This window comes from Pleurodeles waltl, chromosome 7, assembly GCF_031143425.1.
Source record: "Pleurodeles waltl isolate 20211129_DDA chromosome 7, aPleWal1.hap1.20221129, whole genome shotgun sequence".
Taxonomy (NCBI): domain Eukaryota; kingdom Metazoa; phylum Chordata; class Amphibia; order Caudata; family Salamandridae; genus Pleurodeles; species Pleurodeles waltl.
Genome location: NC_090446.1, coordinates 1,532,827,733 through 1,532,848,387, shown reverse-complemented (window position 1 = coordinate 1,532,848,387; position 20,655 = coordinate 1,532,827,733). Strand labels below are relative to the sequence as shown.

Below are 20,655 nucleotides of genomic sequence, written 5' to 3'. Positions count from 1 at the left end.
TGACAGACAATGGGGTACAGTTCACTTCAAGCGCCATGGTTGAGTTTTTGACTGTCAGTGGGATCAAACATTACCGGACAGCGTTATACAACCCAAAGGCAAACGGCCTGGTAGAAAGAGTCAACAGGATGATCAAGGAGTGTTTGCAGTTAGCCAGTGTGTCTCGAGTTTCAGGAGAAGGAGCAATTGAGAGTATGTTGTGGTCATATCACACCACACCCAATTTGGTCACGGGAGTATCCCCTTTTATATCCCTTAAAGGTAGACAACCAGAAACTAAGTTAAACCCGAATTGGTTGGGAGGAGGGGAGCCCGTTATTGTTCATCGTAAAGAGGTATTGAGGAAGGTAAGAGAGAACCAGAGGAGGTACCAGGATTGGTATAACATCAAAATGGGCACCAAAATTAAACAATGGAGGGTGGGCCAATGGGTCAGAATAAAGCTACCAGGATCTACTCGGAAGGAGGGAAGCCGGTTCTCTAAGCCATTAAGAATTACTAAGGTACGTAAGAATGTGGTAACCTTGGAAGATGGTCGCGTATGGAGTATGGACCGTTTATCTGCCACCCAAGACGACCCCAGTGGGTCAGAACAAAGGTCTGGAGAGGAGCAACAATGATCCAAATGGGATGCTGGTTCATCGTGCAGGTGGAGGACTTCATGGATATGTGATAAAGAAAATGTCCTACTGTTACATGTAATTGTGTCATGTTCCTTCTCCATTTTTGCATTGGTGGGGAAGGGGAAGTGTTATAATATAATTGTTATAATTGTTGGAGTAATTCAACCTTAAGTATTATAGTATGTTCTCATAATTATATTTACTACTGTTTTATTCTCATATACCATTTCCTATTACCATTTCCATATAACCCCCTATTGTATGGTTCTTGATGTTAAAATGGTGCACTCCATTCCGTCCTTTGGAATGTTGAATAATGGTATATCCAGGAGTGCACCTTAGAATGTTGATGAAGTAAAGGGTTGTTGGTCAGAGGCAGTGAGAAGTGAAGGTGCTATGCAAGGAGTCTGCTAATAAACTGACTATTAAATCAGCCGGTCTCTACTGATTTCAAGATTATAACAATGGTGTTTACTTTTCTTCCTCTGGCTGAAAAATTAGAGGATTTTGAAAAGCAAACTGCCTGACAATCATGCTGTACGAATGTGAAATGAAAAGCTGTAGGATGTCAGATTTGTTTTCGAACACAACATTTAAAGACCTCGTAAATGAACTGTTCAAACATTTCAAAACATACTTCAGTAGTTATGAAAGTCCCTTTTTGTAACTGTGATGAAAAAAAGATTTTACTAGGATGGAAACAAATTAAAACACTTTAGTTGGTGATGTGCACATGTTTAATATTTTTGCTGAAACCCAATTTCCACCGATAATGGTCTATACGCTAAATACTTTTGGCAGTAAAAATGAAAGTTACTGAGATAGTTTGAGCCATTACAATAGAAAATGTGCTGCTTGTAAATGACAGTGTGCTATCAGATCATGTTTAGCAATATATTTATTGCAAGTGAGTTTTTAAAGATGAACTGAGAAACATTCCTGCCCCCGCCTTGATGTCAATGCTATTAGTGAACTAAGACGCAAGTCGGGGTCGTGTGTACCCTATATGTGGGCTAGATTCTTATTATACATGGAGCACCTAGATTCTTATTATACATGGAGCAAACGTGTAGTTTATTAAATCTAACAAGAGTATTTTGTACAGCAAAATGTTGGACTTGCATACTTGAAGGTGCTCTCATATATGATAATGAAGAAAAAGGCATTGCTGTAAAATAACATATTTTCCTAGTAAACCACAATTTAAAACCAATGGATCAAGTACATTACAGTTAAGTTGAATAGATTATTCAAGTCGCTAGAATTGAAGGTCTGGTAACATCTTTATGATTTTTCGAGGCCTGGGATGTAACGCTGGATATGGAAGTCTGTGAAGGATAGGCTGCTGTCCCCTTCCTGTGGTTCCCCTGTCTTGGCAACTCCCACAGATTCTCGGCCTGTGATGATTCTCGCTCAGAGGTGAAGTAGACTTCATCACATCATGCAGTTCTATAAAAGATGGTCTCGATGATGTACCCTGGAGGCCGTGGATGCAGCACTGTGGGTCTGAAATTCTGAAAAGAATAAGCCACTGTCCTCTCCCTGTGGTTCTCCTGTCTTTGTATTCTCAATCCATGATGCATTACTCTACAATGAGTACAGTCCATTACATCATATGACGCTACAGACAGTGCTTTGATGGTGTAGTCGGAGGTCATGAATGCAGCGTTAGATCTGGAAGTCTGAGAAGAATAAGCTACTATTCTCTTTGTGTGGCTTTCCAGTCAGGACATCCCTCATAGATTCTCAGTCCGTGATGCATTCCTCCTCTCGATGTGAGATAGAGTTCATTACATCATGTGAATCTATAAAGAATGCTCTTGATGATGTACCCCGGAGGCCACAGAAGGAGCACTGGATGAGGACGTCGGAGAAGAATAAAGTACTGCCCACTCCCTGTAGTTCCCCTGTCTTGGCATCTCCAATAAATTCTCAATCCATGATGCATCATTCAGTACAGATCTTCACATCATATGAATCTACAGTGGGTGCTTTGATGATGTACCCTGGAGGTCATGGATGCAGCACTGTATCGGGATGTCTGAGAAGAATAAGCTATTGTCCTCTCCCTGTGGTTTACCCGTCTAGACATCTCCAATAGATTCTCAGTCCATTCTGCATTCCTCCCCCAGACATGCGGTAGAGATCACTTCATCATGCACATCCATAAAGGGTGCTCTTGATGATGCACTCTGGAGGCCATGGAAGCAGTACTGTATGAGGAGCCCTGAGAAGAATAAGCCTCTGTCTTCTCTCTGTGGTCTGCTGCCTTGGTATATTCCTTTGATTTTCAGTCCATGAAGCATCACTCGCCTGACAATGGCACACATTTCGCCAGAACACATGCATCAATGGAGGGTACCACTGCCTAAAATTGTGTTTACTAAATCAGCACTGCAAGTGATCTTATGATAGCACGCTAAACGGGCTGTGAAGCAATACGTATACATGGTATTCAAAACCCTCCAAATAAACACAGATCTTAACACTGGAGAACAGGGAGGCACTATTCACGGGCTGTACCATATTGTAACCACTCTCAAACGGACATCCACTGTTTTACTTTTTTGGCAGGATAGCTTTTATATACTTTGTACTTTCTTTATGCCTTATTTCTGGTAAATTTAAGTTTAAGAAAATCAGCTGAGTTCATAGGTAGAGTCAGTAGCACAGCACTAAGAGGCCGCTGCTGATGAACTTCGTGCTGTACTAAAAATACATGCCCATGATACACTAAATTGAAACACAAGGCACAAAGGCAGCAGCCTAGCTCCTCCTGTCCACTCAGCCTTACTTTGTTAAGTTCTGGAAGATACTCACTCCCTGTGGCCGTGATGGAGTGCTGCTGGACTGTGGTGCTGCACAGAAGGCCAGTGGAGGACTCTGCTGTCTCACCCTCTTCACATGGGGGTGTCGGCACTTGTCCTTTCGGTAACGACTGCCACTGCTGACACTGCCATCATCACCTGCACACAGAACAAGAGGAGACGGGCTGAGTGTTCTAAAACGGCAGCACCCTAAGGTAAGATATGCACCTTAGAGAGGGTAAGGGAATTGATAAAGTTACACATTCTGAAAGTATATTCATATATCTTATCAGAACCTCTGCTTTAGGCATGGAGTTGTAGAAGATTTCACTTGGACACTTGGCACTAGATCTGTTAAACTGTGCGGCATTTAAAATAATGTTCTATTATCCAGCTGAATGTTTTGTTTTGCACTGGAAATGCACTAGCACTCTGTTCAAATGCCAATGGTATGAACACATTTTCAACTAGCTAATGCTTTCTATTGGGTAAAACAAATAATAGCCTGTGGAAAACCAAGAACCACCCCTATAAGAATGAAATCACATTACGGATAAAGTTTCAGCCTATAAATGATGACTGGAAAAGAGTGTCTCTGAAAATGGATGCCTTGATGCAAAATCAATTCATCCCATCACTTTGACATAAACAAAACATTTGCATTGACATGGCCACTACCTTGATTAAAAAATTAGTTACTTACCTGTAACTGCAGATCTCCAGTATTGGTATCCTTCAAAGATTCACATGCTTGAATCATTTCCCGTCATCGAAGTGGGAGTCTCACTGTACCATTAAATAAATAGCAGTATGAAGACATTTTACATGTAAGACAATGTTAAAGTGCATTCTCTTTCACAGCTTATACACATCATTAGAAAAGACTAAAAGTCCAACCAATCAGGTGACAGCACCTTTTGGATCCTTCATCACAGAAGCTCCAGTCTCTCAGATTTTCTAGTACAAGTGAGCTATATAATGAGGCGACATAATGGGAGCATCTCTTGGGAGGAGGGTGGGTCGCATGTGAATATATGAAAGATAACAATACCAGAGAACTGCAGTTACAGGTAAGTAACTCATTTGTTCCCCAGTATCAGATCTTTCATAGATTTATATGTTTGAATCAGAATAGCAAGCAGTTATTGCAGTTCCACATTCTGTGACATTATTACCCTTGTGGATGATGGGTTATAAAATACTTTCTACATTTTAATAAATAAAAATAGCATGTGTAATATAAAATTGTATATCAAGTGTAACTAGCATTCAAAGTAACAGAGACTCGCCTTATTGGAATTGATGATGTAACACTGCCTGTCTGACTGGTGCATCACTGCACTGTGCTGAATCAAGGCAATAGTGCTGCATAAATGTGTGGGATGCTCTTACAGGTTGCAGCACGACAAATAATTTCTAGTGAAACACCTGCAAACAGGGCAGCTGACATACAAATTACCCTTTGGCTGAGAGCGGTTTGCCCGCTTTGGGTGGCAGAACTGTATTGTTGCAGAAATCCACCATGCGATGGTTGCCTTCGTGACTGGAGTGCCTTGTCTAATTTGTCCATAAGCAACCAACAGTTGCTCAGTTTTACAAAACTGTTTGGTATGATGCAAGTAGAATTTCAGACATCTTTTAATGTCTGGCATATGCAGAGATCTCTCTCTGGAGATGATGGAGTTGGGAAAAAGGTTTGTAATATAATTGGCTCATTAGGATGAAGCTGTGATGGCACCTTGGGAATTAATTTTGGATTAGTCCTAATAATGGCATTATCTGTGAAACAGAGAAAAACCTCTGGTTGCGAAGGCTTGTATCTCCCTCACTCTTCTAGCGGAAGTGAGTGCCAGCAGTAAAGCTACCTTCCATGTGAGACATTTTAGTTCCACTTAGTGAATGAGGTCAAATGGAGGTTTGATAAGTTGAGATAGAAGTACATTTAGGTGCCATTCCGGTGGAGGGGCCTGTACTGGAGGGAAAACCTGAACAATCCCTTCACAAGTTGCTTGACTGTCCTTGTGGAACACAATGAGAGAGATTGTGAAGGGCGTCTATATCTCAATATCGCACCAAGATGTACCTGTATAGATGCATGTACCAAACCTCAACGAGCAAGAGAGAGAAGATAAGGTAGGATCTGCTCCGGTGATGCCTTTAACGGACACAGGTTTGATTGCTGAAACGGTAAGCAGATTCTCTTCCATTTAAGTTTGTATGGCTTGTTAGTGGAGTCCACTTTTGCTTTTGCAAGGATTTCCCTGCATTATTGGGGAATAGTCAGATCCTGAAACTTATAGAATTAGGGAGCCATGCAAATAATTGGAGATAGCCTGGGTCCCGATATAGAACTTGGCCCTGTTTCATCGTTAGTAGTGTTTGCATGGCTGAAGGTGAATTGGTGCGGACTCTGACAGGAGGGAAAGCTCTGTGAACCAGTATTGTGTGGGACACCTGTGAATGATCAGGATTAGGAGACACCTCTTCACTTTCATCTTCATGAGAACTTTCAGTACGATGAGAATGGGGGGGAAACTGTACACATAGATCCCAGACCATATTATCAAAAAGGCATTACCCCATGACCCTGGGGTGGGTGCCGTTTGGTGTAGCATCAGCATTTGGTGTTCTCATCCATTCTAAAGAGGTCCAATGCTGGTATGCCCCGAAGCTGAAATATTCTGTTCAGTTCTGCCTGGTCCAGTTCCCACTAGTAGCAGCTGTCTAGAGATCTGCTGAGTGTGTCCACCAAGATGTTGTTTGCTCCTGGTATGTGCTCGGCCTTCAGAGTTATCTTGTGTGTTGCTAGCCACTGCCATAGCTCCTGGGCTTCATAGGAGAGCACCAATGACCTTGTACCCCCTTGCTTGTTGAAGTAGTGCATGTTGGTTGTATTGCCATTACACACCAGCACTGAAGAACCTGCTGTGCGAGGTAAGAAAACTTGGAGGGTGAGAAAGATTGTCTTGAGCTCCAGGCATTTTATATGCAAGGACTTTTGGATGATGGACCCTTGAATTTGCAGGTCCTGCAGATGTCCTCCCCAGCCTTCCAGGGAGGCGTCCCTTGTTATGACAAAGTCAGGTATAAGAGGCAAAAACGTGAGGCCGTTCGCGAGATGAGAGATCTTGGACCACGACATTAGTGTTTGGACCATCCTTGGCATGATATTGGTGAGGTCCTCAAACAACCCTTTGGCCCGAATCCACTAGTTTTGTAGCTCCTCCTGTAGCAACCTGATTGATTGCGGATGACATCATTCCTAGTAGTGATTTGTACAGATACACTAAAATGGACTTTGTTCTGGAGACCTTGATAGCTAGCTGACTTACGGGGTGATTCTTACCTTGGCGGGCGGCGGAGGCCGCCCGCCAAAGTACCCCCGCCAGAACACTGCACCGCGGTCGTCAGAACACTGCACCGCGGTCGTCAGACCGCTGCGGTGATTCTGGGTTTTCCACTGGGCTGGCGGGCGACCGCCAAAAGGCCACCCGCCAGCCCAGTGGAAAACAACCTTCCCACGAGGACGCCAGTTCTGAATGGAGCCGGCGGAGTGGGAAGGTGCGACGGGTGCAGTTGCACCCGTCGCGAATTTCACTGTCTGCAATGCAGACAGTGAAATTCAAAGTGGAGCCCTCTTACGGGGGCCCCTGCAGTGCCCATGCCATTGGCATGGGCACTGCAGGGGCCCCCAGGGGCCCCACGACACACCATACCGCCATCCTCCGCCAGGAACAGGATGGCGGTATGGGGTGTCAGAATCTCCATGGCGGCGCAGCGAGCTGCGCCGCCATGGAGGATTCTTTTGGGCAGCGGAAAACCGGCGGGAGACCGCCGGTTTTCCACGTCAGAATGCCCTGCGGGGCACCGCCAGCCTGTTGGCGGTGCTCCCGCCAACCCTGGCCCCGGCGGTCCATGATCGCCGGGGTCAGAATGACCCCCTTAGTTTTTGTTGTTTTTCTTGGACAAGAAATGTTTTGTCCTTGATGGTATCTAAGCTGCAGCCCAAAAATTTTATCATTTGTTTTGGAACAGTGGATGACTTCTGATGATCTACTGTGAGGCCCAATTTATAAAACAATGCCAAACAAGTTTCTGTAGCTCTAGAGGCTTGCAAAGGTGTCTGAGCTTTAAGCAGCCAGACATCTAGGCAGGCCTTCCTTTCTGAAAGAAGCTGCAATGGGGGCCAGGCACTTGGTGAAAATGCAGGAAGCTGATTTGAGGCCAAACGGGAGGACTCTGACCTGGTAACTGGTTCCAGTTTCGATGAAGTGAAAGATACTTGAGATGCTTGGGATGTATGGGGATGTGGAAATATGCATCTTGTAAGTCGAGTGTTTTCATATAATCTCCGTGGTTCAGGAGATGCAGGATCTCGGAGAGAGTGGCAATGTGGAAGGATTGTTTCTGTAGAAATTTTCTGAGCTTCCTGATGTTTAGGATGGGTGACCATTCCCCTGATTTCTTCCTGAAGAGGAAAAAATGGGAGTAGAAACCGGTGCCTTTAGAGGAAAAAGGAACTTGTTCGATTGCTCCCCTGGCAAGCTTAACAAGTGCCTTTTTTGATTAATAAGTGAAGATGAGGGAGGTGTGCTCCCCTTGCTGGGAAGTTTGGCAGTCTCTCAATAAACTCCAGGGTATGACCATAGGTGACAAGATCCAATACCCATATGTCTGTAGTTATTTTGCGCCACTGTTGGAGGTGGTTTGAAATGTTCGCACCCATGAGGTAGGACTGAGTGGGCTATTTGCATTGAACATTAAGGGGGGCTTTAAGAACACAGTGGCAATCCCTGCCGTGTTCATGCTGGTGGTCTTATCACAGACCGCCAGCCCCCTTGAGACCCCGCAGGCCGAATAGTGAACATTCTGCTGGCCCGGGACATTGCCGACGGCTCCACATGGAGCTGTCATCAATGCTGCTGTGCGGCTGCAGCAGCACCCGTCGTGCAGATCACTGCCCGTAAATCGGGCAGTGACCTGCGCAACGGGGAACTGCATGGGGGCCCCGGAGCACCCCTTCTGCCAGCCTTTCCCTGAACCCGCCAGGCAATGGCTGACGGAACAAGGGTTCTTTATCCGCTGGGCAGCGCTGCTTGCACCACTGATGGTGGAGGACAGTGGGCTGTTGTTGGTAGGCAAACCTATAATGAGGTTGAAAGGGCAGGTATTGTTGGAAGTGTAGGTAGAAAACCTCACTTGCGTGTTCCTTGAAAGAGTAACTTTATAAATTGCAAGTGCCAAGGGATTTTGCTGTATCCACGTCAGTCTTAATGGTTAGTAATGCATTGCCTATGTGCTTTTCAAACTGTGTTTCTCCATCGTTTGCCATATCTAGAATTTTGGACTGAACGTCTAGCCTGAAGGATGTTGATTTCAGCCAGCCTTAGTGTCATAAAATAGCTTCTCCTGCCAACTGCCGGGAGCCAGTGGAGGCTATGTCCATCGCGCAGTCTATTATCTCAATAAACGTGCACTCGCCCCCTCTTGCAGGATCTTACTTGCTTCTGACATCCTGTCCTCAGGACTAGATCCATCAGGGCACCGATGTCCGACCACATCTGCCTATCGTAGCAGCCAAAGATAGTTAAGCAATTGGCCGTACAAACTGTGATGAAAGACATGTTGGAGAATCATTTCCCAATGTTGTTTAAGCGTCTGCCTTAATGTCTGGCGGAAGTGAGATAGGGGTGGAAGTTTTTTTTTAACAAAGTTGTGCCGCTTGTGAGACTACCAAATCAGGTTTAGAATGTGATGTTAGGCAAACACAGAAATCCTCTGGGGCTTTGTATATTTTATCAGTACATGGTACAACCGCTGCCACTGTTGCCAGGTTTTTCATGAGCTTGATCCTCTCTTCCCATATACAGTCAATCAGTAGAACGGCACAAATAGATTTTCGCGTCTGCTCCTTAAAGTCATATAGGAAGCAGTCTGACTGCTTAATTGAAACAGGTAAGTCAAATTTTGCTGCAGCCCTTTCCATTAAACTATTTGTAAAAAACGATGTCTTCCGGGGGACAGTCCACAGGACGAGGCGTTGGTGGCGATGGAGTAGATAATGATTCCATTCAACATGAGGTGGGTGAGTATCCGGGATCTCGCCTTCCTCTCTGTCATCATCCGATGATGTTGGATCCTCCCTTGGGGTGCTGCTTTATTGGAAGCAGTTGTCATCCTCTGAGGGATGGGACGTGGTGTTGCAGGAGATGCAGTAGATGTTGGTGGAGGCAGAGTTGCTGGCTGGTCTTGCGGAGGTTCTGGGAACCTTTTAAGATAATCCTCCAGCATGGTCTGTAGGTCGTTAAAGAGTGTCAGAGGTACTTGAATATCACTCTGCCTGGGTGGTGCTTCCGGATAATCTTGGTAATACCGAAAATATCTTTGTTTGGCTTGTGGATTATAATAGTGGCCATAATATGATTGTTCTTCCTCCTCTTCCTTGTTGTCCTGATATTTCACCTTGAGCTCTGAAGGGCTATGAGCTGGTCCAAAAGGTACCTCATCCTCTGACTCTTCTAGATCCATTACTTGGCTTGGAGTATATGGTGAGACCTTGCTTGAGGAGGTGTCCTGCATTTTAATATGTTTTTGGAAATTGTTATTGTCGCAGATGACTTTGTCTTTGAGGTAATAGTGACAGACGTTGTCGGCGTGGTCATCACTGAAGGCGGTATCATCGATGGTTGAGAAGTACTCGTCGGAGGAGTCTTCGTCAACGAGAAAATTGTGTCATCATCCTCAACGACGGTCTTGTCAACGAGATGGTAGTGACTATCGTCGTATTGGTCGTCGACAACAGTGCTGTCAACGATGAAGTTGGCGTCAAAATGTTCTTGAGTGGCTACTAGGCCTCGTCAAGGACTGGTCTGAGGAGGAGGTACATGAGCGATCACCAGCCCTGGCAGATGGTGTTCTAGGCTCAGAGGAGGCAGTTTGTGAGGAGATTTTTGTCTTTTTCTCCTTTTTGTATAATTCTTTGAGTGACACGTGATGGGAAACTTTAGGGGCCTTCCTGCTTTCCTCAGAAGTCCCCTGGTCATATGTGTCACTATCTTCCTCCGAAGAAGTCGGTTTTTGCGCCTTGGCTTTTTGTAGCCAAAATAAAAGCCTCCCCTCCCACTCCTTTAAGGTTTTGGACAAAAAAATGATGGAAGACTTTACAATTCTTTACCTTGTGTTGGGGGAAGAGGCAGTAGAGACAGTCCTTATATGTGTCATTCACATGAAGTCTTTTCTTCCTACATGTCTTGCAGGATCTGAGGAGACCTTTCTTCGATGTGTCAGACATTACAGAATGTAGGATGATGATTTACAGATGCAGGAATGAGGAACACTGAGCAGGGCGCGGGAGACTTCCTTCACGCAAAATGCCGTAGAAAATCTGAGAGACTGGAGATTCTTTAATGATGGTTCTAAAGGGTGCTGCCAGCCGATTGGCTCGACTTCAGATCTTTTCTAATGGTGTGAATAAGCTGTGAGAATGAATGCTCTTTAACGTTGTCTTGTATGTAAAATTTCTCCACACTTCTATTTAATGGTACCGTGGGACTCCCACTTCGACGAGGGGGAAAAATTCAAGCATGTCAGTCTTTGAAAGATCCAATACAGAGAAACACAGCCTTAAAATGGGTTAGTGTTGAACTAGCATTCCTGCTATGTAAGGCTCGAGACAGGTTGAGGCTAAATGTGAGAAAAGACCTATTTTTGACATGGTTAGCACCCACTTTTTACCTGATGTACGATGTAGCCTAGAAATTGTAGTGCCCAGGGCCCATGCTAAACAGGTTCCCTGGGACAGATCTCTTTCACGGAAACTGTTCTGATGCATTGGCACAACTGGACACACCTTTAGCTACCACTATAAGCCCCTACTAAAATGGTACCTAGGTACCCAGGGCATGGGGTACTATAGGTAGGCCCCTGAGGGCAGCAGCACTGATTGTGCCCCCCTCTAGGGCCATGCACCCAGCACTGCCACTGCAGGCTGAGTGTTCCAGTGCAAACCTAAAACACACACTCGACATGGCACGCCGCCTGTGTGCCCTGTCCAACATGCACTGCATTTACTGTGGATACGAAACTCCTCTGGCAGGCCTTACAACCCTAAAGCAGGGTGCACCATATTATATGTGAGGGCACAGCTGCATGAGCAATATGCCCCCACTATGTCCTTGTCAAACCTGGGACAGTGAGTGAACAGAGCAGCCATTTTAATAAATGTGCTGGACACTGGTCAACACAAGTTTCCCACAAGTACATAATGGCCACTCTGAACCCCGGGTTGTTTGGCATCAAACAACTCAGAAAGATAAATCCAAACTGGCACTAGTATTGGATTTATCTCTAAATGTACTCAGGGGTCACCTTAGAGGTGCTCCCTGCAAAAGCTAACTAACCCGGCATGGTTGCTGACTGCTTCTATCCAGCCTGCCACCTCCAGACACTCAATCTACAAACCTTGGGGGAGAGCCCTGTCTCTGTAGTTTGTAGAATAATGCCCTTCCTGGGAAGAGGTGCTAACACCCTCTCCCTCAGGAATGTGCACTGCCCTGGCGGTGAGCTTCAAAGGGCTTATCGCCTTTAAAACTCGACCCCCTGGCCTGGTGCTAACAGCAGATGGTCAATGTAGGAAAGTACCATCTTGCCTGGCATGTTACCCCCATTTTTACATGTTTGTAAGTTTGTTTTTGCCTGTCTCATTGGGATCCTACTAGCCAGGACCCCAGTGCTCATAGTTTGTGGCCTGAATGTGTGTACCTGTGTAGTGCCTAACTGTGTCACTGATTCTCTGCTAACCAGAACCTCAGTGCTTATGCACTCTCCCCCTTTAAAATTGTCAGTATAGGCTAGTGACCATTTTCCCCAATTCTAATTGGCACACTTGAACACCCTTATAATTCCCTTGTATATGGTACCTAGGTACCCAGGGTATTGGGGCTCCAGGAGATCCCTATGTGCTGCATTTCTTTTGCCACCCATAGGGAGCTCAGACAATTCTTACACAGGCCTGCCACCGCAGCCTGAGTGAAATAACGCACACGTTGTTTCACAGCCATTTTACACTGCACTTAAGTAACTTATAAGTCACCTATATGTCTAACCCTCACTTAGTAAACGTTAGGTGCAAAGTTGCTAAGTGTGAGGGCACCCTTGCACTAGCTAAGGTGCCCCCACATAGTTCAGGACAATTTCCCTGGACTTTGTGAGTGCGGGGACACAATTACACGTATGCACTACATATAGGTCAATACCTATATGTAGCTTCACAATGGTAACTCCGAATATGGCCATGTAACATGTCTAAGATCATGGAATTGACCCCCATGCCAAATCTGGTATTGGGATGCCATCCCGTGCATCCCCGGGGCTCCACTATGGACCACGGGAACTTCCAAACCAGCTCTCTGGGGTTTTCTCTGCAGCTACTGCTGCTGCCACCCCACAGACAAGGTTCTGCCCTCCTGGGGTCTGGGCAGCCAAGTCCCAGGAAGGCAGAACAAAGAATTTCCTCTAAGAGAGGGTGTTACACCCTCTTCCTTTGGAAATAGGTGTTAAGGGCTGGGGAGGAGTAGCCTCCCCCAGCCTCTGGAAATGCTTTGAAGGGCACAGATGGTGCCCTCCTTGCATAAGCCAGTCTACACCTGTTCAGGGAACCCCAAGTCCCTGTTCTGGCGTGAAACAAGACGAAGGAAAGGGGAGTGACCACTCCCCTGTCCATCACCACCTCAGGGGTGGCGCCCAGAGCTCCTCTAGTGTGTCTCAGGTCTCTGCCATCTTGAATCCAGAGGTGTGAGGGCACACTGGAGGCGTCTGAGTGGCCAGTGCCAGCAGGTGACATAAGAGACCCCTCCTGATAGGTGCTTACCTGACTAGGTGGCCAATCCTCCTCTGAGGGCTATTTAGGGTCTCTCCTGTGGGCTTTTCGTCAGATAACGACTTGCAAAAATTCACCAGAGTTCCTCTGCACCTCTCTCTTTGACGTCTGCCAAGGATCGACCGCTGACTGCTCCAGGACATCTGCAAAACTGCAACAAAGTAGCAAGAAGACTACCAACAACATTGTAGCGCCTAATCCTGCCGGCTTTCTCGACTGTTTCCTAGTGGTGCATGCTTTAGGGGCTGCCTGCCTTCATCCTGCACTGGAAGCCACGAAGAAATCTCCTGTGGGTTGACGGAATCTTCCCCCTGCTACAGCAGGCACCAAACTTCACCGGTACTCTGGGACCCCTCTCATCCTGACGAGCTTGGCCCCTGGAACACAGGTGGTGGATCCAAGTGACCCAGACTATCCAGTGGTCCAACTGTCCAAATTTGGAGGAGGTAAGTCCTTGCCTCCCCTCTCCAAACAGTAATCCTGTGCACCGCGTAAACTGCCGCTGCTAGGGCTTCTGTGCACTTTTCCAAGGAATCCTTCGTGCATAGCCTAGCCCAGGTCCCCAGCACTCCCTCCTGTATTGCTCAACTCCCTGAGTTGACCTCTGGCTTTGTGGGACCCTCTTTTGTAGTGTTGAGACGACCGCCGTGCTCAGTCTCCTTGAACCCGTGTTCAAGGACTTCTGTGGGTGCTCCCTTCTTGTGCGTGGGCTCTATGTGTTGCTGAGGGCCCCCTCTGTCTCCTCTCCCAAGTGGCAACATCCTGGTCCTTCCTGGGCCCGTGCAGCACACTTTTTCTTCAACCGCGACCTTTGCAGCTGGCAAGGCTTGTTTGCAGTCTTTCTCCAAAGAAACAACTCTGCATCCTCCAGCACTCCATGGGACATCTTCTGCACAAAGAAGAAGTTCCTAGCACCTTTCGTTGTTGCAGAATCTTCCGTTTCTTCCATCCGGAGGCAGCCATTTTGCACCTTCATCTGGGGTTTAGTGGGCTCCTGCCCTCTCCGGACACTTTCACGACTCTTGGACTTGGTCCCCTTCTTTTGCCGGTCGTCAGGTCCAGGAATTCCTCTACAGTGCTTTGCAGTCTGTTGTGGTATTTGCAGAATCCTCTATCACGAGTTTAGTGTGTTTCTAGGGAAGTAGTAGCACTTTACTCCTACTTTTCAGGGTCTTGGGGTGGGGTATCTTGGACACCCTTAGTGTTTTCTTACACTCCCAGCGACCCTCTACACACTACACTAGCCTAGGGGTCCATTCTTGGTTCGCATTCCACTTTCTTAGTATATGGTTTGTGTTGCCTCTAGGACTATTGCATCCTATTGTATTCTACAGTGTTTGCACTACTTTTTGACTGTTTTACTTACCTGATTTTGGTTTGTGTGTATATTTTGTGTATTTTACTTACCTCCTAAGGGAGTATATCCTCTGAGATATTTTTTGCCACATTGTCACTAAAATAAAGTACCTTCATTTTTAGTAACCCTGAGTGTTGTGTTTCTTATGATATAGTACCTTTATGATAAAAGTGGTATAGTAGGAGCTTTGCATGTCTCCTAGTTCAGCCTAAGCTACTCTGCTATAGCTACCTCTATCAGCCTAAGCTGCTAGAACACTACTAATCTACTAATAAGGGATAACTGGACCTGGCACAAGGTGTAACTACCATCTGGTACCCACTATAAGGCAGGGCAGCCTCCTATAGTCAATCTCTTTGCAAACCTCCACTTTTGGCAGGAGCAAAGGTGGGAAACCACACAAAGAGTAGGGATAGTGGCCCCACCTGGCATGCACCACCCATAAGGTGTTACCTGTGAGGTGGATTTTTCGTTTTCCTCCATCTTAGATGGAAGGAAAATAGCCAGTCAGGGATAGGAAAGTGACCCTTCCCACAGAAAGTGGGCAGTACAGTGGGTGTAGCCACCCAAAGGTAAGTGTCCCATTGGACACTACCAGGGTCCCCCTAAAAACGCCCACTAAATACAGTATTGAGTGGGCACCCCTAGATCAGAGAATCAGATATGAAGGACACAAATAAGACCAGCACAAAGAAGAACCAAGGCACGAGAACTGCGGACCTGTTGCACAAAGAAAAGGCGCCAAACCCTGCCTGCTGCACCCAGAACCCTGACAATCACCGCTGAGGAGCTGCTGGAAAACTGGACTGACCTCAAGAGACCCAGAGGACCTCCAGGCTTCGCCAATTGCCCAGGAACTCCCTCCAGATTGGAGGTACCACTCTGCAACCAAGAAAGAACCAGCAACCCAGTGAGGGTCACTTCACTGACTGCTGCTAACTCCCGAACCGGAAGTTGCAGCCAGACCTGACGACACACCAACGACCACTAGGATAAAGCCTGCAAGTGTGCCAAGTTTGGTGGCACTGAAACCTCCAGCGGCTGAACTGTATCAATACCCTGGGTACTGCTCAGCTGATGTCGGACACCAAGAAAACCAGCCCTGCCGGGACTGAAAAAGGACCAGGAGGAAGCCCTACTCGAGGGACTTTAGGAACACCTCGGACCTCCCACCAGAGGTTGTCCTGCAAGCGACTCTTAAAGTGACTTACCTCCAGATCCAAAGGGCATCTTTGCCCACAGCTCCTGGCTCACCGATGCGCTCTGCACCCGGCCACCCTGTGCCCTGCAATGAAGAACCTGCTGTGCCCTAAGGGTCCCTCAACCCTTGTGACCTTGACACTCAAAGGGGACTCCAAGGAACTACCTCTAAACTTACCTGCACAGACCTTTTCGAAGTGGTCCCTCACAGTGGCCCTGCACCAGCTCCAGAGACTTTTCATCGCTGCTCCAGCCGGAACCTGGAGCCGCCGAACCATGTTCTTCGTGCATGGTAGCTGACATTAACATGCATAAAGCATATAATAGTGAGGCAGGTACAACACATCATACTACGGAGCAGAGGGAGGAGTTGGATGCACTGTTAAAATTAGCTGAAATTAGTTTAGCCGCAGACCAACAGGTGTCTGGAAAAGGCCCAGTGAGCAATTGCCTCCCTTTAGAACTTTATAAAACATTCAAAGGTTGCCTAGCTCAGTTGTTGGCACGTACGAGGCAGGCTCTGATTACTTAGCTAATGGGAGTCCCCTTGACTGCTCGTTTTTATCACCCTTTTTATGTTGAGTGTGCGGGAGCTTTGACCTGCTGTAAGTAGTGTGGGCTTTTAACCACGCCCACCTCACGCCCCTCACTTTCACTTGTTTGTGGACTTGCATTTCAAAAATCCTTGGTTATCATTGGTAAATGCTTTCCGTTTGTCCCTCCCTGGGGAGGTTTTGTTACTGCCTTGCGACTGACCCTGTCACATGGATAATTGCAGGATTGCCAATATGTTTGACTGTGAGCAAACTTCTTTTTCCTTTTGTGTCTCTCCTTTGAGCTCACACTCATGGCGGCTGTGTTGCTTTGAATCGGCTTGCTTACGTTAAATTTTTTACTTTTCATTTTCAATTTATGTGGCAAGAAAAGTCCAGTTAGGAATTTACAACGAAAGAAGCTCTAACTGGAGCAAATACGAGACTGATTGCATTTCAAATGTTTATTCACTATTAAATCCAGATAGAAAGACTGATGGGTAAAGTGCTCTCCAATAGGATCCAGTTGTTCCCTTACTGGTGCACCCACAGCAGATTCTATCAAAGCCGAAGCACTGAATCTAACATTCCTAGATTGGTTCCTGTCATGGATGATATCTCAGCGGACAGTGGCTGTGTCACTGTAGTTCCTGTTGACAATGAAAAGGATTTCAATACTCTCAATTGATACTACCTTTTCTAGAGGGGATTGTGAGGGAGTTGGTAAGGGGGTTGGGGTGAGATCTGCTTTCTTCCCCGTCAACACAGAAATGAGACACTGTTTCCCCCATCCCTGCTCGTCTTTACGTTAGCAATGGAACACTCTGCACAACATTTAAGAGAGCCGGGAGACACACATGGGATTGTAGTGCAGGATCATACACATGCAACATCAATGTATGCTGACGATGTGCTGCTATAAGGAGCTTGCCTGTGTTCTTGCCCAATATTGAGGAACATAGTAGAGTCTCTGAACTCCACATTAACAAACAGAAATCTAGTATTTTTACATTGTCACCCAAAGGCAGCTGCCTGTATATTACATGTGACACACTAGGACTAGCATCGGTACCTCACTCCTTCAGATATCTGGACGTTAATATTTGCAGACAAAAAAAGGTCTATAATGGGAACGTACCGAACGCTCTCCCCGCCACAGAGAGCTCATTGAATTTCTGAAGAAAATGGCCTTTAAGGCCAGTAGGCAGAACAGCAATAGCAAAAATGGTCCTCCCGCTAGCTGAATTTGTTTACCACCATTCTAGTCATCCTTGCTCCACACTTCTTTAAGGAACTAACTTCCAAACATACAGAATTAATATGGGGGTGCAAGAAGATACTGAATGGTCTTTTTAAAACTAAATCTCCCTACTGAAGGAGGACTTGGGGCCCCAGATCAAATCATATGATTTGGCCACCCATCTTCAGGGAACTATTCCGTGGCCAACTACAGGAGGCTCCCAGGAAGCCCAAGTGGTACCAAGGGGCTTGGGTGGAGTTGCCATAGCTGAGCACATGTTCGCCACACGAGGTAGGCCTATTCAGGTGTTCTTCTTTCTGATCAGGCAAGATCTTGCTGGCGCAGATACCTACAACTACCACAGTAGTTGCCCCATGCGCTGGAGATCCTGCTTTGGTCTTTGCCACTGTCAAGACAATTATAATACACAGAGGTCCATTCAAGATGGAGCAGAGCAGGGGTTGCCTGGGTAGGCCATATATTTGACTCAGGCCTATTGAGAATATTTATAGATATGAGAGAAGAGTATAAGCTCCCACCAGGTCAGTTCCTCTCCTATGCGGCTGTGTAAAGCTATATCAGACTCTTCGGGATGAGCTTCTACAGACACGAAGACAGATCACAAATCCTACTGACATCAGGTGAAGAGCATCACATGGTGACAGATATATACAAAACCATAACAACAAAATGATAAGTGGATCTTCTGACAAGGACTGTGCGTCTGTCTTGGGATATACTAGACAAGTCTCTAGAAATGCTCGACTTAAACTGCTTCAGTTTGTTTACACCGTGCCCATTTGACATTGCTAAATTACATCTAATGCAATGAAGGAACTGCCTCAGATGTGCAGTGACAGAGGCAGCTTTTATGACATGATATGGCTTTGTACTGTATCGTAGCCTTTTTGGATTGAAGTGGTGGAGCCGTTACTGGACGGGAGGATGTGACCCACACAGTCCTCTACTTGGTCTCCTGAGGATGCTGGCAAGCTCCAGGGCATATGGAGACACTTGGCAGTTCACGGATTTAGCACTGTTATGGCTAAAAGAGCCAGTGTGACTCAATGGAAATCAAACTGTGCTTCGCAACACTCAAGAGCACTAGGTTTGGGCTGAGTAGAAGGACTGGGTGAGCTGAAACCTGATGACAAACCGCCATGCACCACAATCTCACCTCCCATCCCACAACTCCCTCAGTATCTGAATTATACTATTTTACATATGAACGTGAGAATAATTTCAGTATGGTTGGGAACTGGGTATTTTAATACAATGTGTACCTCACTCACAATCTTCAACTGTACTGACTCAATGGTTTGCAGTATTTGTCCAACGATCTTAATGTGATGTGCATTTATTTTGCCCGATGTCCAGGATGTTCTTGTTTTTTGTCTTTGTTTTCTTTGATAGTGTACGAGGCAGGCCTGGTTTGTAGTGGATACCTAAGGTACTTACACCTTATACCAGGTCCAGTTATCCCTTATTAGTGAAATGTAGGCAGTGACTAGCACCTTAGGCTCTCTAGAGGTAGCTGTAGCAGAGCAGCCAAGGCTGAACTAGGAGACATGCAAAGCTCTTGCAATACCGCTATAGTTACACAGTACTTATACATAGTAAAAGACAATACTCAGGGTTAGCAAAAATAAAGGTACTTTCTTTTAGTGACACAAGGCCAAAAAGTTCTTAGAGGCAATACTCCTTCTGGAGGTAAGTATTATTATACACAACAGATACACTAGTAATCAAAATCAGGTAAGTAAACAGTCATAGGATAGTGCAAATAGTGAGAAATACTGCTGCGAATGTCAAATTCGCCCCTAGGCAAGTGTAGTGTGTAGAGGGGCGCCGGGAGTGTAGGAGAACACCAAAAGTAAGTAAAGTACCCCTACCCAGAGCCAAAGAAAGCAGGAGTAAAGTACATCAAGTTTCCTCAGAACACACTACAAGTCATGGTGAAGAATTAAGACTGCAAGCAACCAACAATGGATTCCTGGACATGAAGATCTGTGGAGAGAGGAGACCAAGTCCAGAAGTTGAAGAAGAGTCCAGGAGGAACAGGAGCCCCTGCCCACCTGGAAGAAGGTGCAAAGTGGATTCTCCGGTTGGAAGAAAAGTACAGAAATGCACCAAAGAAGATGGATGCGGGTTCCTGCTTGGTGCAAGAGATGTCCCACGTCGAGGTGTTGGATGCAGGCTGTTTGTGTCGTTGTATTCCCCCAACAAGCATTGGTTCACACAAGTACGCAGTTTGCATCAAAGAGGAGCTGCCCGGACCCAGGAGTGACCTGGGGGTCTTAATTCGGACAGAGGAGTCAGAGGGGGCTCTCAGCACTTCAGAGAGCCCTCAGAAGACCAGCTAGCACCCACGGGAGTCCCAGGACAATGGGGACAAAGGAGTTGCAAAGTGGGGTTGTCGCAGCACTACACAGAAGGATCCCACGCTGTCGGAGAACAACTCAGAGAGCTGTGCATCGCAGGATGGAATGCTAAGGACCTGGGCTATGCTCCGTATGAAGAACTTTTGGAAGAAGTGCACAGAAGCCCAAGGAGCTGCAGAAGACGCTGTGCACAGGGGTACTGTTGCTGCACGGGAAGGCACGCTCTTACCTCCACCACATTTGGACAGCTGGACCTTTGGACAGTCAGGATCACTTCGGTCCACCACCTGTGTTCCAGGGATCACGCTCGTCGACAGGAGAGGAGTCCCAGAGCACCGGTTGTCGTCGCAGAGAGGTGCATGCTGAAGCAGGGAAGTGACTCTGTAACTCTATGGGAGATTCCTCTGGTTCTTTTGGTGCAGGGTGAAGACAGGCAGCCCTCAGAACGTGCACACTTGGAAACTGTTGTGATTGCTGGTTGGAGCTGAAGTTGCAGGTCACAGGAGTCGTCCTGGATACTTAGTTGCAATTACAGTGGTTCCTAGAGCAGTCTGCGGTTGATCCGATGGTCAGAAGCTGAAGCAGAGGATGCAGAGGAGTCCTGGAGGAATCTTGAAACCCGACCTTATGAAACACC

General features: G+C 46.5%; 1 protein-coding gene across 2 annotated transcripts in view; it reads right to left on the bottom strand.

Annotated features, from left to right (window-relative positions):
• The window catches only part of PRR19 (proline rich 19), a 184,432-nt gene that overhangs the window by 49,539 nt on the left and 114,238 nt on the right, over nt 1–20,655 (bottom strand). The window contains exon 5 of one of the 2 annotated variants that reach the window (XM_069201396.1): nt 3,444–3,589. In XM_069201396.1, coding sequence (XP_069057497.1) covers nt 3,444–3,589 — 146 coding nt within the window. Of the gene's footprint in view, nt 1–3,417; nt 3,590–20,655 lie in introns of both variants that reach the window. The other variant, XM_069201397.1, reaches the window with a different exon arrangement.